The sequence below is a fragment of the Ambystoma mexicanum genome, chromosome 13, assembly GCF_040938575.1.
Source record: "Ambystoma mexicanum isolate Mex_15411 chromosome 13, UKY_AmexF1_1, whole genome shotgun sequence".
NCBI lineage: Eukaryota > Metazoa > Chordata > Amphibia > Caudata > Ambystomatidae > Ambystoma > Ambystoma mexicanum.
In genome coordinates, this window is record NC_090938.1 from 346,539,224 (window position 1) to 346,559,849 (window position 20,626).

The 20,626-nt window shown below is 44.7% G+C and overlaps 1 protein-coding gene across 4 annotated transcripts in view; it reads right to left on the minus strand.

The window, feature by feature from the left end:
- The window catches only part of REM2 (RRAD and GEM like GTPase 2), a 667,248-nt gene extending 660,187 nt beyond the window's left edge, over window positions 1-7,061 (minus strand). Inside the window, exon 1 of one of the 4 annotated variants that reach the window (XM_069633854.1) lies at window positions 6,290-7,061. In XM_069633854.1, coding sequence (XP_069489955.1) covers window positions 6,290-6,303 — 14 coding nt within the window. In that variant the 5' untranslated portion in view covers window positions 6,304-7,061. Of the gene's footprint in view, window positions 1-5,363; window positions 5,501-5,563; window positions 5,627-5,924; window positions 5,984-6,289 lie in introns of those variants that run through there. The other 3 variants (XM_069633853.1, XM_069633856.1, XM_069633855.1) reach the window with 3 other exon arrangements.
- Between the last annotated feature and the right edge of the window lie 13,565 nt (window positions 7,062-20,626).

Here is a 20,626-nt window from a genome sequence, read left to right on the forward strand (position 1 = left end):
AGGATAGAGGGACCCTTTGCCAGCGCACCCTTTCACTGAGTTTCTATGCTCCCCCCCCCCCAGGCCTAGTGCCCAAAAAAGAACAAGGGGACTTCAGGATGATACACCACCTATCCTACCCGCCAGGGAGCTCTTTCAACAAGGGCATCCCTGCCACAGAGACAGCTGCTTCCTACAGCAGTTTCCAAGACGCAGTGGATTTAGTGAAACTGTCAAAAGCAGACATTAAATCACCATTCAGGCTGTTGCCCATCCATGAGACCTCCTACCAGTGGCTGTGCTTCCACTTTGAGAACACATTCTATTTTGACAAATGCCTCCCCATGGGCTGTGCCATTGCGTGCGCCTACTTCGAACAGTTGAGTTCAATTTTACAATGGACAACACAGCAAGCTATGCCCAGAGCAAGAATAGTGCATTACCTGGATGCACTACTTCACTGGCCCAGCAGGGTCCCCATTATGCAGCTCATCCTTCCAAAAATGTTGCGAAACCATGCAGGCTTTAGGGGTCCCACTGGCGCCGGAGAAGATGGTGGGGCCTACCACTTATTCCTGGGAATTGAGATGGACTCTTCCAAGTGTGAATGCCGCATACCCAAAGATAAAATAGAGGATCTACTAAAAGCAATAAAGATGATGACAGGCAAGGTCAAGGTGACGCTGAGAGAAATGCAGTCTCTCGCCGGGAAGCTCAATTTTGCAACCAGAATCATGCCTCAGGGTCGGGTCTTCCACAGAAGCCTAGCATTAGTGAGGGGAGGTAACCAAGCAACACCCCCACATCAGACTGGGCAAGGAGATAGCATAAGACCTAGCTATGTGAGAGTCATTCCTTAGCAACTTCAACGGGAAGGATGTATGGCGCAAGCCCATAAATGATTCTGGGAAAAGGGCCCCGTTTACAGATGCAGCAGGCAGCAAAGGCTTTGGGATATGTTTTGGAAACAACTGGTGCGCTGGCCACTGGCCTCTCTGTTGGCACGGGTGGGCTTGGACCAGAAACATCACCCTGTTAGAGATATTCCCCATTTGGTTGGCACTCTACTTGTAGGGGGACCTGTTGAGTAATTCAGAGCTGGTCACATGGTCAGACAACATGGCAGTGGTACACTGTTAAACAAAGGTGCTGCATCTTGCTCTCTGGTATTGAAAGTGTTAAGAGAAATTCCAAAAGTTAGTCTGAAGCACAACATTGTAATAATTGGACGGCACATTGCAGGCAAAGAAAACAAAGCCGCTGACGCACTGTCCCGTTTTCAGTTATCCACTTTCAGGGCACTAAACCCACAGGCAGAAGAAAAGAGGACAGCTGTTCCAGAGGAGGTTTGGGCCATCATGGGACAAAACATGGCAGACCTCTCCATCCCTCCCAACAAGGCTCCCCCATGACAACCCCTGCTCCCATCCGCCCCCAAGGCAAACGCAAGGGGGGGGGTTCATATCCCGGCACCACACATCAACAGGTGAGCCTGGAGGGGGTCCTAAATGACTTCGCCAAAAAGGCGCTGGCCCAAAAAAAGGGCTAAAAAGTACAAGTTCTTGACTGATTTGGGCAACATTACAAAAGTCACCAACATCAGAGACCTAAAGGAGAGCCATGTCAATGACTTCATGGAGTGGGCCTTCAAACAGAAAAAAAGGAAAGCATGGGCTTCCTCCCATTTGGCAACAGTATCCTATTACACTAGATTGGTGGGGGCCACCGACCCCGCGCACAGCGCTTTAACTAGGTATGCACGCAAAGGATGGTCCAAACTTGGGTGAAAAGAGACACCAGAGGCCTGCTTACATTTGCAAAATTAAAAACCCTGTTAGACACCCTGCAACAATGCACATGAAACTAACTTACTTAAAGCAGCCTTCATGCTCAACTACTTTGGGGCTTTGGGGATTAGCAAGATTTTACTGCATAGAAGAAACAGAGTACTGCCCCATCTGCAACACAAGGGCTTTTCTTAGCAAACGCCCCGGCCAGGGTGGCCATTTTTTTTTTTTTTTTTTTTTTTTTAAACACACAAAAATGGGTCCGCTCTCAGTAGATTTCAACTAAGATCGGAGCTCCAAAAGACCATGATCGCAATAGGATGGAACCCGACTGAATTTAGGTCCCACTCTTTTAGGATTGGAGCGGCTTCATCCGCTTGAATGGGGGGAGGTTGCAAGAAAAAGCCATAAAGGGGATAGGGGGCTGGAAATCTGGGGCTTATAAAAGATATATTAGGAAAGACCTAATCTAACAGTCGTCTCCCTTCCCTCTTTGCCCCCCTGTCTGCTCACAGGCAACCTCCCCTCTAAAACTGCATGGATCGTGTGCCATTCATTTATCACCAGGGCCAGCAGATGGCTGGAGGAAACCCAGGAAGGCATGCATTTTCAGGACAACATTACTTACTGGTGGGGAAAACCAGGCATGTGCTGGGGGGACCTCCATTACAAAGTGGCCGGCCTGCTGGGGGCATGCTCCCCTCCTCCCGATTTCCTCATCATCCAACTCGGGAGCAATTATTTGCCCCACCTGGGCAGGAAACCCCTCCTTATGGAAATCTCACCTCCCTCAGATTCCTTGCTCACATGTTAAGACTACGAACAGAAGTGATGATGTCCAAAATCATCCCGCGCAAGCATTGGCAGGACGCATAGTCCAATAAAGCCATTGAAATATCCAGGCAGAAATTAAATCAAGCAGTGGCCAATTTTTGCCTAAATTCATAAAACACGGGATCTCAGCGCACAATCCAGCCCCTTTTTGCAGCGACGGGGTCCACCTGTCATTTGAAGGCATGGACATCTTCACCAGAAATATCTGCTGGACCCTGGCAGCCAAGGGCTGTTCTTAAATTGTGTCATCTATTTTGGGGGGACCTTTGGTCCGCCGGGCAGCACCCCCTCAGGGTGGCAGCAAAGATCAGCCTCGAGTTGGCCCTACATGGGAGTAGGCCTCCCGCTCACCTGATAATATATTCTTGTTATTTTCTAAATTATGTTGTTATGGTTGGTTTTCTTTCCCATGGCTTGTATTACAATAAAGATTGTGGCCAAAGTTTTTCCACCTCACATCCCGTTTGGCCTTCTCATTCCTGACATTGCCATTACTATCATACTGGTCATCTATGTCACCTGCATGCCACCCCCCCCCCCCCCGCACAAAAACACTTCCAGGCTTATAAACATGGGCCCTCCCACATGGGAGGCCCGAGGGCATAAACTAGGAGGTGGGGGGTTTGTTGTGGGTCTGGTCGGGCAGCACCTGAAGTGCTGCCCCTCTTTGCATGTGGGTTCAAGGGCAGGCAGCTGCGTCACCGGAACTATGACGACACAGACTGTGGGGCGCCCTCCAGGAAAGAGGTGGCAGGGGCAGCAGGTGACATAGTCCCTGCCCCCGACACCTCACATCAAAGGTCCCCCCTCCCATCCGGACGGACGTTGAGGGGGGCCTTGGATGATCAAGGAAGGGGCTACCTTGCCCTCAGGCCAAAATAGGCCTATAACCAGGGAGGACAAGGTAGCCCCTCTCATTCAGTGCCTCTCTCCTGACAGGCACCCAACTGGTTGCTGACCCTACTGCTAGCAGCATAAAACCTCCCTCAACCCTGCAAACAGCCTCTAGGAACCACACTAGCAGTGGCCAGGTAGATCCTCAATAATTGCCAAAAGTTTAACAAACAGGTTAGGGAACATTTTAAACCCAAATAAGTATAGGCAAAGGCTAAAACGCCTTCAAAAACTGTCAAATTATAACAAAAACAAACGCAAAGGCCACCAATGGTTTTAAACCCGTTATGGGAAAGAGAATTTAGTTATTAAAACCCAGGCTCATAGAACCCACCCCCTAGGAAAACAATGCAATAACAACGCATAGGGGATTTAAACACAAGTGGATCATGAGCAAAGAAAAAATCCAATTAAGGCTCAAAGAACCCCCCCCCCCAGGAGAAACAATGCAATAAAAGTGCATAGGGGGTTCAAACACAAGTGGATGAGCGAAGAAAATGCCAATTTAAATACCAAAGTAGTATACACAAAGGCTAAATCGCCTTCAAAAAAATGGTTAAAATATATTAATATACAAATGCAATGGCTCAAAGAACCCACCCCGGGGAGGATCAAATGCAATAATAACGCAGAGGGGGTTTCAAACAAAAAGTGGATCATGAGCCAAGAGAACGGTAATAAGTCACCCTGTGAGCATGGAAGGCGCAAGCCCCAAACCCAGATCAGGTTGGATGCAAGTGGAAGCTCAAGAAACCACCTGAGGATGGAAAATAATAACCCCTCAACAAGCACATACCTCTCCACCTCACATGGAAAAGACAAAAGAATGCAGAGGAAGGTAGACTGCAAAGCCAGGAATGAAAAAAACAGACACAGCTCACACGCTGGGTCAATCGAATACACCAGACACAGCTCACAAGCTTGAGTATGAAGGGCGGCAGGGATCAGCCTCCAGTTGGCCCTACGTCCGAGTAGGGCCCCCCCCCACTCACCCGATCCCTCTGTTCCCAAAATATATTCTTGTTATTTTCAAAATGATGTTGTTATGGTTGGTTTTCTTTCCATGGCTTGCATTACAATAAAGCGTGTGGCCAAAGTTTTTCCACCTCACATCCTGTTTCGTCTCCTCATTCCTGACATTGCCATTACTGTCATACTTGTCATCTATGTCACCTGCATTAGCAAAACAAAAGATGTGATGGCTGGAAGATTTAGAATAAATCTTAACCTCTGGCATTGCTCTGGGGCAACCCTCCAGACCATCGTTCTTCGTCTGCCAAGCCATTACAAAAGGGGACAGATCATATTCAAATCAAGCTTGGTCCCAACCCCCAAAGGGGTAGTCCAGCCCGAACTGCTAGGTCACATCCCTTCTGCACAAGACCACAAGCATCCTCAAACATGTTTCAGCCGTGTTGGGCGTCATCAGTGAGGAGTAGCTTGGGTCTCTAAACCCAGCAGGCACGGGACCCACGTCTGGCATACCCTTCTCACTCGGGGTGACAATAGCAAAACAAAAGAGGTGATGGCTGGAAGGTTTAGATCTTAACCTCTGGCATTGCTCTGGTCACCTGCATGCCACCACCCCCACAAAAACACTTTCAGGCTCATTTTGCATACACATTTCTGCGCCCTCCGCTTTAACTCGCTGCATTCTTATTTTACACATCCCCTAATGAGGTGATGACCGAGTCAGAGTTAGAATGTCTGCTGGACGGCTGAGGCTAGAATTGGATCATACAGGGAGTAAGGAGCCTAGCACAGGAACTCGCCTGAGGTCGCCTAGGGATTTAGGACGTTGAACTGGCACGCTTGGGATATCCGACAGCAGAATGGGCAGTGTAATCCTTCAATGCTTGGCTCCCTTACCTTTCCTCCTTGGGTGGGTGGGGAGTGGGACACCCATGTGCTGCTGGCTGTAAGTGGCTCTGCGGCCTTGAAAGGCTGAGTCAGCCTCGCCGGGATTTAACCCAATGACACACACAGATTACACGTAGATATCCCGGCGCTTTAAACCGCTCCCCTCCCCGACCACGATTAGAACCCGTGTCTGTGTGAAAGGTACATACCGCTCCGGCCTATATGTGTCACCAGCAGGCGCAGTCCCGTCACCCGCCTGTCCCCTTCCCTAATCCTCACAGACCCCTCGCTCCCACTTGCACCTTTAATTGAATGACACAAGGGGGGAAGATTATGAGATTAGAGCCGTCTGGGAGATTGAATGCCATGGATGTGAGGCAGGATGTGGTGGATGAGGGGTGGTTACCAATTGGAAAAACTCGCACAATATCGCTCCGAAACCCAGGCGAGCCATGCAATGATTAATTAAAGAAAAGATCCAACGCTGAACAGGAAGCACGTTATTTAAAGAATTTTCGCTTGGAGGATAACGTTTAATCTATACTTATCCTCATTGCTCACAGCACATACCGCAAATTCGCCGGAAATAGTGAGGGGGCGGGCGGGTACTGCATCGTGCACGTGTATTCCCAGGCACACAGTTGACGTTGCGTGCGATCTTGGGCGGTTTCCCTTTTATGCGCAGCTGAAGCGGTCTCTAGATTGGAAGGAAGGAACCCCGTCTACCTGAATGGTCGGTAGGGTTATAACGCCTGCCTTTCTCGATGTGTGACTGTTGAACTCCCGAAACTTGTTAATAATTGAAAGCCCATAATAGCTGCATCACTTCAGAAAAAAATCCTGCTCGGAAATCCGTCATGTATTTAAAGAATTGGTTAAGTTTTCTCCCTAGTTATTTATTCCCACCTTGTCGCGAACCCCGCCCCTCCCCTTACCTGTTTGCCTCCATGTCTGTTCAGGGAATAGGCAGCGCGGCCGGCGACTGGTCCTGGCTGCTGAGGAAGTGATGTGTATCCAACCCTCGGCGGCGCCTACGGACAAGCCGCTCCGCTGTGCTCGCCGGCACCCCGAGGGGCTCTGCCCTGCGCGTGCTCTTCTGTCCTGGTCTTCTCCGGCCCACGCAACACTGTTGCCGCCGTCGCAGTGTTTGGGCAGCCACTAGTCCGGGAGGAGCAGTCCTCAGCCGGGCACCAAGTCTGCCCTGAAGGCACGTGCCCGTCTAACAGTGCGGGTCGGGCACCGCCGGCCGCCTGCGCGGGCGCACAGCTCTTGCCCCTGGTGACATGGCGGCGCGCGGGCTCTCGCCAACTAAGCTGCGCGGCGCACCTGTTGCCGCTTCCTTGCCCAGCCAAGCGCCCGGGCGGGCGGGCGGCCACCTTCCTGCTGTCACTTTATGTAACAGTATGTTCTCGTCCTCCGGGAGTTGCGCCCGGTATTTCCGCTTGCTGCGGCGAGGCTCCGCAGTTGTAATAACGATGTAACTGGGGGAGACGCAAGAGGATAGATGCTCAATGAGGGGTGGTGCTTTCCAGACCTTCGGCACACATTCAACCGCGAACCTCCAAATCTTCAACTGCAAGCCACCGTCTGAGTCCCCCCGCCGTTATATAGAACGAGCTGGAAGAAAAAGGCCCCGCCTCCGCGGGGCTATCACATATTTATGAGGAAAGGGGCTCACTGGGCTGCCCCTGCTGGCTGCCCACACGATCGGTAAAGCACTGGCATCAGCTAAAAACTCAACAGTTCAGCCAACCCTCATCAAAAGCTACCCCCGCCCCGTGTCTCCCGTTTACGCCTTCTTTCACAAAAAATTGCTCTCCCCTCGCGCCTATATTCCAGCGCTCTTGCTGTCTCTGCACACACACCTTTATTCACCCCACTCAACTAAAGGCCCTGTCGTTTTTTCCCGTTTTTCCTCAACCAATCCACTCTCCCCCTCTATATATTTATTTTCCTTCTATCGTATCTTTCACTGTCCATCTCGCCGGTTATTCTCCATCGTCATTTTTACTCTCCTCAGATCCCTTTCTCTCTACTGCTGCCACTCTCACCCTTTTTCTCTGCTCTCATTCTATTCCATGTCCCTCTTTCTGTTTCCTCTGCCTTTATCCACTGTATTTCTTTTTCTCTACATAAGACCAAGTACTCTCTTGTTTTTTTTTTCTCTCGTTCTCTTCTTTGCTGTTCTGTTGCCTTTTAGTCGGTTTCTGTTTCCCTCGCTCTCTGTGAGAAACAGATCCAGAGCAGGATTATCAGACCCTCCAGGATATTGCAGCATGAAATGGAATATTTTGTGGCATAAAATTGTATTTATTGCAGCATTGTGCAGCACACTTTTTATATTGACAGGAGAGTGTAAGATTTGAAGGTTGAAACAAAGAGGCAGTGTGTGAAATAACAAAGAGCAGGGTTGTCATTATTTGCACCTTTTTGTATCAATTTAATAGGAAGAGGGCCAGTTGTACCTGGCTTGACAGAACCTTGTTTGTTTTGCTCTACTTATTTAGTTTAAACTGCTTGTCTATTTAATATTATTAAATTTATTGATCATTATCAGTTGTAAATGTGAAGATATTCCCTATCTCTGTTCTCCAAGAACCCAGACACCCCACTCGCCAGAGACGTTCACTCGACCAATTCCTCATCACAGCTTACACTCCCAATCTTCTCACTCTGCCAGTCATGTTCATCGTCATTTACTCTCACACTGCAAAGTCATAACTCACACTCCCTGTCCCTCTCCCAACAATGCTCCTCGCCTTCTACCCACTTCTTACTGGAGTCTCGAAACGTTTGAACAATGCTGTGCAGTCCTGTTGTGTGTGTTGCATCAAAATACAAGAAACCAGGGTAGAGTCATCTCAAAAGGGTCACGTGATGCAGTTCTTAGATGGCAATCGGTGGAATGCAGGCAGGCGATGGGTCGAGTCAGTGGCTCGAAGGCTCGATAGTAAATCAAAGTCAGTTATGCGTGCTTGCAGCAGCTCAAAGTGTATTGAAAACGGACTGAAGCCGTAAAACCATCCAGAGGTATTTCTTGACCTCTGGTTACTGTGTGGATCCTGTTGAGTGTCTCCAAGTGCAGTATAAGTCCTTTCTTTGGCACGTGCCAGCCAGGAAGGTCTTAGAGCACTTGCAGGGTTCTGTCACAACTAGAGAGCAGGTTCCTGGGTACCAGTGGTCTTGACTGCGGTAGGCCTGCCCATCGAAGAATTTACCCTAGATATTCCCTGGAGATGATTAGAGGAAGTGCTTGCCCCATCCTTGCACATTTTGGTCATGACCTCTATGGCAGAGGACTTTTGGCGCATACTGTACTCCCAACCAGGTTCCAGATACATTCTTCTTCAAGTGGCCCCCCTCTTTTATAGGCAATCTTCCAGGCTGCTGTTTCAGAATCTTATGCCTGGTGATGTCATACCCAGGGTGCTTGTCTGCAGGAAGTAGGGAAGATGTTTTAGAAAGATTAGCATCCCTAGGAGAATGGTGGGAAGCATCTGTTGACTGATGCATTGCTCCTGGCTACTTCAACGCCACCCTTTACAACTACTACCCACCTACATCAGAGTCTTTGGTAATTACCACTCTGGTGTGACTTCCTTTGGCCTAGCAGAGCCTGACCTTTGAAGCACAACCTCTCACTGCCTCCAGAGGCTCTTCCAGGGAGGTTATTTTTTTCTTTTTTGCAAGAGAAAAACCAAGTCGTTTGTCAGGTGGTCTGGATTCCATTCTTTGTGTGGTTGCAGTTTCTCCAAACAATGCGTTCTTAGAACTATGAACTCCAGTTCCATGGTATTGGGTTTTCCTTGAGTTTCACAGGTTTAACATTGCTTGTGTCTTTGGAACTCCAGGGCCAATGCACAGTGTTTCCCTTGTTGATTACCTATTGGGACATCGGATGGTAAATCCTAGTGTACAATGTCCCTAAAGTTTGTGAAAGTCTGGGAGCTTTGTAACTAGCAACACACCCTCTCATTGTAGCTGCCCATTTGTTTTGGGAGGAGTTTGCTGTTCGGCTTTAGGCCAGCAAGGAAAGAAATCTGTTCTTGAGTGCACAGAGCAGCAACTTTTTTTTTCTCACTGTGCTAATCATAAATCTACAAGAATATTCTGGTTGTGGGGAAAGACTCTAAGGACAGGGCTCAGGGCTAAGATCATGGCTGCAGGAGAAGATGTCACTTTGCTCTTCAATACCAGGTGACCACATAGACCCAAGTGCTAGATTAAGTGTTCCCAAAAAGGCCTCACACATAAGCCAACTCATGCTAGCCATAACCTATTAGTATTTAAAACCACTTGGATCCCTTAGTTATGAGATTGCTGTGGCCATGATGGAGTACTTGTGGACACCGTGACACACTGGGCTGCAGCTCCATGGTAGTAGACTTTAACTTGCTTCCACAAAAACAGATATAGGCAGATTTTTCTGAATTTGATTGAAAAGATGGATCAAAATGATGGCAGAAGAATCAAATTCAAATATTTCTCAAGACCTCCATATTCATCAATGGTAATAGTAACTGCTGGTTGAAAATTGGGTTCCTATGATGGAGGTTTGTCAGATAGGATCAGGATTAATAATGCCTTGAAACATGATATTTACCCCCAATTACATAAACTTTATATAGCTGGCCTATGAGAAGAGTTTGGAATAAACGGGGAATTAAATCTGCTTAAAGGTTATTTGTCTTACACTGACGACACAGTAATATTTGATTTAACCCAAAGTGTTTACTGACTGCTCTAAATGTAGCCTCTGAATATCTCTGGAAACTTAATAGTCACAAATTGGAGAGTTTGATTATTAAAGTTCAACAAAAAAGATTAATTGAGCTGTTAATGAATTCCAAATTAAGGTTGGGTCTACTTTTAAATATCTGATAATCCGTGTTGATGATTAATTTAAAGATTCATAAATATAGGAAACAAGTTCTGTATTTCTTAAAACATTGGAAGAAGTTTGAGCTAAATCTTGAAAGCCTTTTAATAAAAAATGATAAAAGTTGCTCGGTTAATATAAGGAGTTGCACCCTTTTATATTGAGGATACAAAATGGATTAACCAATTTGAAGATTTAATATATTTTAGGAATGCTCTATTTAAGAACATCTTATTTTAGCTATTTGTTTAGAATTATGTATTATTCCAATAACTTACATTTAAACAGCAGTCATTTTTTGGGAGTCTGATGTGCAAAGAAAAACATATTGAAAGTATGCTTTATTAAGAAGTAACAGGTGGATCATTGCCTATGCAGACGATATGCTTCTGGCACTTGAGGACCCAATGAAGACACTTCCGGAGACACTGCAAGTGCTGGACGCATTTGGGGAAATCTCAGGCCTAAAAATAAACAGGAGAAAATCGGAAATCCTCCTCTTGGAAGGGGATGGGGGGGGGCTCTGGAGGGGTAGGCGGGTCGGATGGGCCTGAGATTGGCGGAGGAAGGAATCAAATACCTGGGGATAACGTTTACAAACAGGGTGAACATGCTATATAAATGGAACTACCCCCCACTACTAATGAGAGTGAAAAAAGACCTAGAAAGATGGTGCCTGCTTATGATTTCATGGTGGGGAAGAATCCAATCAGTAAAAATGAACACTCTTCCCAAGTTGCTGTACTATTTTCACGCTCTCCCGATATCAATTCCCAACTCGTCCTTCAAGGCGCTATATAAGTCAGTCTCGTCATTTATCTGGAACAGAAAACCCCCGAGGGTAGCCATCCTCACGACGCATATCAGAGACGGGGAACTATCACTTCCACACTTCAAACATCACTACCAAGCGGCCCAACTGTGGGTGCTGAAAGAATGGTTGGGGGATGGCCAACGAACCATCTGGGTAACCCAAGACAGGGCGGTAGCGAGAACCCCACTTGAGGATATGCTATGGAAACTCAAGCAACATAAACACCCAAACCTCTGCATCAGCGAGATAATGAAAACCACACTGAACGCCTGGGACGAACAAACCAGAAAGGGCACCATGACCACTGCTACAGCCCCATTCACGCCTATCTCTGGGAACCCCCAATTCCCACCCGGACAAGAGCAGGGGGCGCACGAGAAATGGGAGGACGCAGGATGCAGAAAAATTGGGGAAATGTTTCAAGACAACGTAGTCGGAACATTCGCAGAATGCAAAATGCTGTGGAATCTCTCAACAGCAGATAGGTATAAATACGAACAACTTAAACACTGGATTACTACGCCGGAAATTACACATGCTGCCACCAGGGAACTAACCACCTTCGAAAAATTCCTCCTCACGAACGCCGGTGACAAGAAATTAGTCTCCACACTCTACAACTTTATCAACACACAAGACGAGAAAATAAAGTGGGCCTACATGAAAAGATGGGAAAGAACAGTGGGGGAGGAAATCCCTAGGCACCAATGGCAGTCGCTGTGGGCGGATATCCCAAAATCGACACAAGCAGTGCAGAGTAGGGAAATGTGGATAAAAATAGTCACTCAATGGCACTGCACACCGGAAAGGCTCAACTCCATGTACCCCCTATCGTCTGACCGCTGCTGGAGGGGATGCCCCGAGACCGGCACCTGGAGGCATATCCGGTGGGACTGTCAAGGGGTCAAAGGATTCTGGAGAGAAATTATACTAGAAATCAAAAAGATGTTCCCGGCTGCAGACCAGCTCGGAGAGAAAGTGTGGCTGTGCGGATGGAAAGAGCAACAGGCCGGGAGATAGAGCAAAGCACAATGGCGTAGCTTCATGGGCCTGGTCATAGCGGCCTGGGCAACTATTGCATAGAACTGGAAGAAGCGCAACCCACCACTTATATTCACCTGGCTGCAGAAGATCTGGTCCCAAATGGCCATGGAAAAGATTACTCACCGAATTCAGGGCTCGAGCGGATCCTTCATGAAGGAATGGCAGGGGGTGGGGTCTTAGAATATCTGCATCAGACTACATGGAACAATGGTGCCCGCACAACATAAGACTTACAGACATATTTTCCTCATAACTGGTCCCGAGAAACTAAAAAGGAACAATAACCTTCTCTTCCGGAGAGCGGGTTGGTAGGATGGGGGGGCAGTTGATATGAAATTGCATAATGTTTTATATTGTAAATCAATAAAAACAAGTTTAAAAAAAAAGTAATAGGTGGTGGAGTTAGAAGTGAAACAATAATAATTATTAATAATGTAGTCTAAATAATCTAAACAAAATTGAGAGATGTTATTGATGGAACACAGGTGCACTTTGGCTCACAGCTCTATTCCCCTCACAGCCCTAGTGATGTTCTCCTCCAAAAGTTTACTTGCCCCGTGCAATGAACAGGGAGGCAGTCCAGGACTACATGGTTGGCAGTAGTTCTTGCTGGAGTGTTTTGGGACCCCATTGAAGATGGAGCAGTGGTGGAGGAAAGGTGAAGAAGACGGGACATGCATGCACGCTGCCCCTGACACTTTTTGAGGCAGTGGAATTAATTGTCTGTGTAAGCAGGCAGTTACCACACTTCTGTGTGGTGCCGGTGGCCGTTGCTTTGTAAGCACTCGGGTGTGATGTGTTATCAGAATACTGGGGCTTCAGGCTGACGTTGGGCTGAGTAATTAACTTGTGACTTAGGAGCGCAGGTTTCATCTGGAGCCCCGATTCCTCCCGGGGACGTTGATAGGATGTCTGCACCCGACTTCATTAAGGTAATTTTCTGAAAATTAAGGAACAAAAAATTTAGCAAAGGCTGCTTAAAACTACCCCTTAGTTTTGCTTTGTAATAAAATCTGTTGGTATGAAACGAGAAACAAGTGGTACTGTCTGTTGAAGATGGGGCTTTTTTAATAAAGCAAGGAAGGTCACAGAGTATTAATCTATGAAGTAAAGCATTGCTTAAGGCAACATCTAGTCATGTCACAGGGCTCCCCAATGTGGGTAGTGTAATTAATGATAACCTTAATATGGAACACCTGACCTCAAACACGAAAATACTATTTTCAAAATCTGACTATTCAGAACTACAGGCAAACAGTCCAGTAGAGTAATATGGAAAATAAGTTGCCAATTGCTTCTGCCCTCATGTCATTACACTCACAATTGATTCAACAAATTGGGTTATCTCACGACTTGTTGACTGAAGCTTGTCTGAGTTTGGAGAAATAAATCCAGACTGGGCGAAGAGTGGGTAAACCTGAGCACCTCCCCTCCCTTAACAATGTCTTTTAATGAAGCTGCTCCTATCACAAGAGTGATCACACAGCCTCAGAACACTGCAAAGCAGAGTACAGTAATTTGTTGAAAACTCCTCTGGTTTATTGAAATGGATTCTATCTTCATTAGAACGTCTTTCTTTGAGTCCCTTGACCATAGGCACACTAAATTATGGTCTACAGTTACTGGTTCGCTTATACGATAATATTGGCTGCGAGTGTGGCCCAATTCCTTCCTACTAAATGAAATAGTAGAATCAATGAACTTTACGGAACATGTGAGGATGTAATTGTGTTAAGAATCAATTGGCCTTTGGAGCATAACCGACCAATAAAGAGGAAGCAGAAGATGCACTATTAGTAGAGGAGGATCGTACCTATGTAGAGGTCTTGTAGTTGTATCATGGTGCATGTAACATTTGTAAGACTGGGGGGCCTGACTGGATATCTCCGCTGGCATTGGTAAGTGATGCAAATGATCCGAATGCAACAGCATGTTTTATTACCAAAACTCAGTGTGAGAAGCACAAATTGCAAAATATACAGAATCGACCGAATATGAGAAAGAGAGGTTCTCAAACTCTTAAGCACTTTGGCTAAGAAGATTAGCCCAGGTTATAGGAATTGGAGAAGAGCATGTCATTCAATCAAATGTACCTGGGTGGGGGTAAATCTATAAAGAAGGAAAAAAAATAACCCAGAGGATATCACTGTCTTTATCGCCATGGATTCAATGCCTGATATGAGGAACGGAACTGATAATGCCTCTCGGGTTGAGGTATCGATCAGCCCCAATCCAAGTGATGCTTGAGGTCTGTAATCGAGTGCAGCAAAACCGTCTGTATGCCAAGAAAAAGCAAATCCCTGAAGAGGTTGCAGCAAAGAACTCCATAAGTAGCTTTAACAGGACATATTCTATGTGATAGAAAAATTGAAGACTATTATTTATCTTTGGAAGCAGAATTCAAGGATGAGGGTTTACAGGTGAATAGATCAAGAGTTTTGTCAATCTTCTCTAGTATTCATTCATTGTGCTTGTTATTTTTTTTGCCGGATTGGAATCGTGTGGAGGTACAAGAAGAAGATAAGAGGGGACAAAGTGTTGCTCCATTTATATATTCAAAAAAAATATTTCAGCTGGTGTTGGGGGTGATGGAATGCTTTTACAAAGGTGATCTATTGTTCTCCTAAGTAGATTTAAAAGATGTCTGGGGTGACAAGACCTTTGTAGGAAATTTTGTTTGACTAGTAAGAAGATTAAATCTAGCAGTATACAGAATGATCTAAAAATAAACTGCACTTTGAGGTGGGGCGGATGAATGTCTCCTTTGAAACCATCTCCAATAGATTTGTTCAAGAAGGTGTCTGATTATTCATGGCTCCTGCAAGGTGGTATTAAGAACGCATCAATAAAGGGGGAGATTTGTGGTTTTACTATGTTGGAATACAAGAAGATTTATGTTTTCTGCATGGCAACATATCCAAATGACTTGGCAATTTTGATGTATTAGTATTTCATGAAGTTTATTGATTTTAATATACGTTTTAAAAAGGCGAAGTCAGGAAAATGGGGCAGACCATCTGACTGCATTTTGATTGCTACAAAAAGGTCCCTAAGCCTTTCATTGAAGGAACAAATTGTTGAGTCAAATTTCATTCTAGTGGGTGTAGTATCTGGTGCAGATGGTAATAAGGATAAAAACATGCTGGTTATTAATGTAATCCTAAAGTGGAACATGAAGATGAGCTGCTAAATAAATCAGAGAGTGTATTTCATTGGTTGGTTGATACAGGTTCCTCTACAAATATTGTGTGCTCAGGAGATTTTCATTGTACTTGCTGCAACTTTTCAAATAATGAGTCAGATGAAGAGAGTGTGCAGATAGTGTCCGCAAGTGTTCAATCAAGACAACCTAGTAACAGATTGAAATCGAAAAGGGTCAGAAACAGGCCAAATTTATTCAGAATTGGGTTTGATTACAGATAGTGCAAATCTAAAAGGTGATATTCCAAGTTAGCCAACATGGTTTAGTGCAGCCTCAAGCTCTACCTTGGATTATGTTTTTTTTCTTACTCCTGAAAACTATGATGTGTAACATACTGGCAAAGAAAGAACAGTAATGAGCGATCATGCAAAATTAGTGTTTGTCCTGTCATTTTAGACCTGTACTGAAGAACCATTATGTGTCCAACTCGTTAGATGTGCAAGATACTAGACTAAGGATGGACATATCCCAATGTCCATAGATGCAAGAGTTGCACAACTAAGCATTGTGGTAAGCTAGATCACATTGATCAGCAATTTGTTGCCCAGGGTTATTTGACTCAGCAGCGGACGGTAGTAAATGATATGTCTGTTCATTTAGGCGAGAGCCTGCTTAAAGGAATACAAAACAGCTATTTTTGCTGCAAAAAAAGATTTCCTTCAAATTGAAATCAAGCAAGCAGGTAACCAAGCCAGAGCCTCATTTGAGGTGGTGGCAAGGTTTAGGAACTCCAAATGTATGGCAGTACCCACAGCTGACTCAAAGGAACAAGCTAATAAGTTCAATCACTTCTTTGAACAAAAAATTGTGGATATTCAGGAAAGTATTACTGAAGTAATGACTATAGAAAAGTGGGAAAAACCTGGAGAAGAGATGGAGGAAAATCAGGAAGAAGAGAACTTTTGTTTTTAGGCCATTGAGAAGGAAATAGCACAAGCTCTAATATTAAAACTAAAACCCACAAAAGACCTGGCCTTTCCTATGCCAGCTTGTACCGCTATTCGTTTGGCGGCTAACCTTGCCCCATTTATAGCTTCATTTATAAATAAATCGTTGAAGGAGGGCTGCGTTCCACCCTCCCTCAAAGGAGCCTTGGTAAAACCGTTATTGAAGCTGAATTTAGACCTGATGGTGCTGAAAAATTATCGCCCGGTGGCCAATTTATGTTGGTCAACCAAAATCTTGGAAAAAGTGGTTTGTAGCCAATTTCAGCAGTTTATAGATAGCAAAGACCTGGTAGACGAATGCCAATCAGGGTTTCGCCCTAACCATGGGACAGAGACCGTCCTCTTGGCGGTCCAGGGTGATCTACTGGAAGCTGCAGACAGAGGAAATTCTACCATACTTTTGATGCTTGACCTGTCTGCGGCTTTTGATACGATCAACCACAAGACCATCCTTCAAAGGATTGGAAAAATAGGGAGAGCTGCCAAAGTAGTGGTGGACTGGTTTGATTCCTTTCTGCAGGATAGAACCCAACAGGTGACCCTGGGAGCCTTCCTATCGGAACTAATACAGCTGAGCTGTGGAGTACCCCAGGGGTCAGCGCTTTCAGCTCTGATTTTTAACCTGTATATTCGACCACTGTTTGACATCTTGAGGAAACATGGCCTACGTTTCCATTCTTATGCCGACGATACACAGATTTATCTGGAGACAGTGAATCTACCCGAAGCATTTGAAGGGATCAATAGATGTATGCAAGACATAAAAAAATGGATGCCATGCAACCAGTTGCAGCTTAATGCAGCAAAAACAGAGGTGATACTGTTCAAATCAGAGAAAAAGAACAAAAACATAGAACTAAATATGACACCACAGATCCTTGGTGAAGATATTACATTCGCAAAGAAAGTGAAAAACCTTGGATGTATATGGCAAGAGAATCTGGCTAGTGAGGCACAGGTGGGGCCAAAGTAAAAGCCGCATACCATTCCTTACGGATGCTCAGGAACATACACCCCTTCATAGCAGCCCAAGATCACTCTGTGGTTGTAGGAGCGCTGGTAAACTCACATCTTGACTATTGTAATAGTCTGATGATAGGGATTCCAGTGAAACAGATGTTGAGACTTCAGAGGGCACAGAATGCAGCAGTTAGACTTATAGCCCACTTAAAAAAAAGAGATCATGTTTCAACATCTCGGAGAGCACTCCATTGGCTTATGGTGGAGGATCGAGTAAAATTTAAAGTGGCATGCCTCATGTATAAGTGCTTCTATAAAACTGCAGCCAGATACCTGATCACAAGAATTCACCATCACCAACCTACTAGAGACCTCCAGTCAGGAGATAAACCTCTGGTGGATGTTCCACGTACCAAATGTACCTCGAAAGGCGATAGGAGGTTTTCTGTATCTGGCCCAAAAGTATGGAACGAGCTACCCGTTGCCATACAATCATGTAAGTCTCTAGAGGGTTTCAGGAAAGAGTTGAAAACCTACCTATTCAAGTGAACCTAACTATAGGGCATATACAGCCCCCCTCAGCTCCCCACAGCCAAATGTCATTTCTTAGTTAACAACTGCGCCCGAATGCAGTTTGGTCTGCCTGGTGCGCATTTAGAAATAATCCTAATCAATTTAAAGCCATTCCTGAAAAATCGGACTCTTTGGTATTGAAATAAAGAACAAGAAAAATAAAAAGAGGGTGGCACTAAAAAAGATGTGAGCCAACTTGTAGTTATGCTTATAGAAGAGTTGATATGAAGTAGAAAATAAATCAAATATTAAAATGGGTAAAATACCCAAAACACAAATGATTACTCGAAATGCCTAAAATATTTTGGGTTTCCTTGCGAAAAATAACTCCCAGAGGAATCTGGAAATTATTAAACCTTGAGAATCCGATGCGATTCAATTGCGTACCTGAAGAGATTTGGGTTGACCACTTTCACTGCATGTATGCTATGAATAAAGAGAACATTAATCCTTGGCTTCATGCCAAGAAGTGTGGACTATAAACTTTATTCAAGACGATCTAGAATGTATGTATTGCAATTGAAAAATTTGAGAGCGTGTGGCTCATATGGGATATCTAATGTCTGTACTCACTGGACCTACAACCTTCCAAAACTATGTGATGGCAAAGCCATGTTCCAGTACCTGCTGTAGCAGACATTTCCACCACCAGTGTGACAAAATTTGGCGCTCGCTATCCTGGACCCACCGGTGCAGCTGAGGTGCATATGCTTGTGATTCCTGTCCTCTGGAAGTCTTTCTGCTTGTTTTGCTTGAAACCAAATGGAAAGGCGAGAGCACCAGCTACCAAGTGCAAGGGGTACCAATGTCCTTAAAGAGATGTGGCTGCTAATGGCAAAAGGCTTCAGGTAACTGCGAAAAACTCAGAGTGGTTCTTCTACCTGAATGATTAGGCACTTGACTAATTTCTCCACACACTCTGACACACTAGATATTTATCTTTTGTTGTTTATCTCACCTTTCCATTGTGCGTGACCATCAATTCACTTCACATGGCCTTTGTTCCCATTATAATATTGTTTAACCTTCTCATAGGCCCTGCTGTAATTTTCTGTTCCCCGTTACACTGTTGCAAATGCAACCACTTCTCCTAGATTGACAGTACCAGGTGGTTGATGCTTCTCGGCCACTGCTTTGCAGTCTCCAAGCAGAAAAACACTGGGCCATTCCTGGGCCTTAAATAGCAATTTCCACGGGATTTCAGCTGTCACCTTGCCAACTGATCCCCCTCCCTCAGCCAGCCAGCTTGAACGAAAATGTGTGCACTTTTATTTTCAGGTATGCATGCTAGAAACCTACTGTGTGTGAAAACCCTTATGTGCTCTCATATTATATTCTTATTTGTTTGTTGCTACATGTATGCAAAATCTAAAATGTATCACTCAAGACACAAAATAACACCAAAAGTAACTTATCAACCCTTAATTAACTATCCTAGATACATGTAAAACTGCAAAATTATAATGCATCCATTTTCCAACATTATTACTGTGCATGCAGCATGAATGTCTTTCTATTGGGATAATCCATGTACCCCAACACTCACCATCTTACCCTCTTGATTGAATGTCATCCAAAAGCTCACAGCCCGGGAACAATAGGAAGCATGCTCTTCCTTCGCTGCTTCAGTCCAGACAACTTTCAAGAGATTGGAAGTTTAAAATGCCTCAGACTAGAACTTAAAATTCAAGGACCTATCCTGAAAAGCAAACGAGCTAAATAAGGCCAAACCATCAGAAGGAACAAATTACCTAACGAAAATAGTACTAATCTCCTCAAGATCCACATGTAAAAGTGTTGAGACGTGAGGTTTTTCTTTTTTTTGCACAAAAAAATAAATACAAAAATGGAAATTTAAATATCTTTTCTTATCCTTGGACAATAACAATCTACTTTTTGTGGGTCATCCAAAAGCTGTTCTCACACTTCCAACGGAGACCCAAAAATTGAGAACTGATGCTGACCTCCAGCGGCTTCTGCCATTGAGCATTAACAGGCTGTGGTCAAAAAGTGACATGAATACAACGTGATGTCCAGTTGGTTTGCCTTCAGATGGTGATCAGAGTGCAAGGTCCTATCTTTAACATTGGCAATATACATATGGCCTATTCTTCTTACCATTGATGTGCTGCTCTGCATCAGGAACAATATCCCACTGAGCCAATTGGTATTCTTTCAGTCTCACCTATTATTGCATGAGTGGCTAACCCATAGCCGAGAAAATACAAGTGCTTCAGTAACTGCAGAGCATACTATAATAGATTTCTTATTAGTAGGTCCAGGTTGGGATCTGACTACACAGTCGATCCTGTTTCACTGGGTAAAGTCCAAAAAATGCACCCCGGGGATTTAAGACTGTCATACCAAATTACTTCGTAACAAGTAGGTTTGTCGCCAAATGGACCATTCAAAAACCTGATTATGGTAAGTTATTTGACCACACAATGAATGAGGCTACCGGCAGTTGTGGGCTAAGTCAAAACAAATAAATGTGACATAGAGAGAATATTTAATATACAAAATATATTGTTTTGTAATTTTAACAAATATATCGTCCATAGAATAGGGGCATTTAAAACATACATGGAACAAATTTCAGATTACTTTTAAAAATGCACAAAGTACTTAGTACAAAGTACTTATTCTATTGTGAACAACGTAGTACAAACTGAAATAAACGTATGAAGAGTGCTCTTCATAACACAATTTCCCACATAAATTGCATATATGGAAAAATAATTACATTTCCAAAATTGCTGCCTGGATAACTCCCTACCTTAGAAAGGCATGGAAATAACAAAGAAAAAGCATCCCATATACACGTACTAATCTAGTGTACAAGGGAGTTGTTTG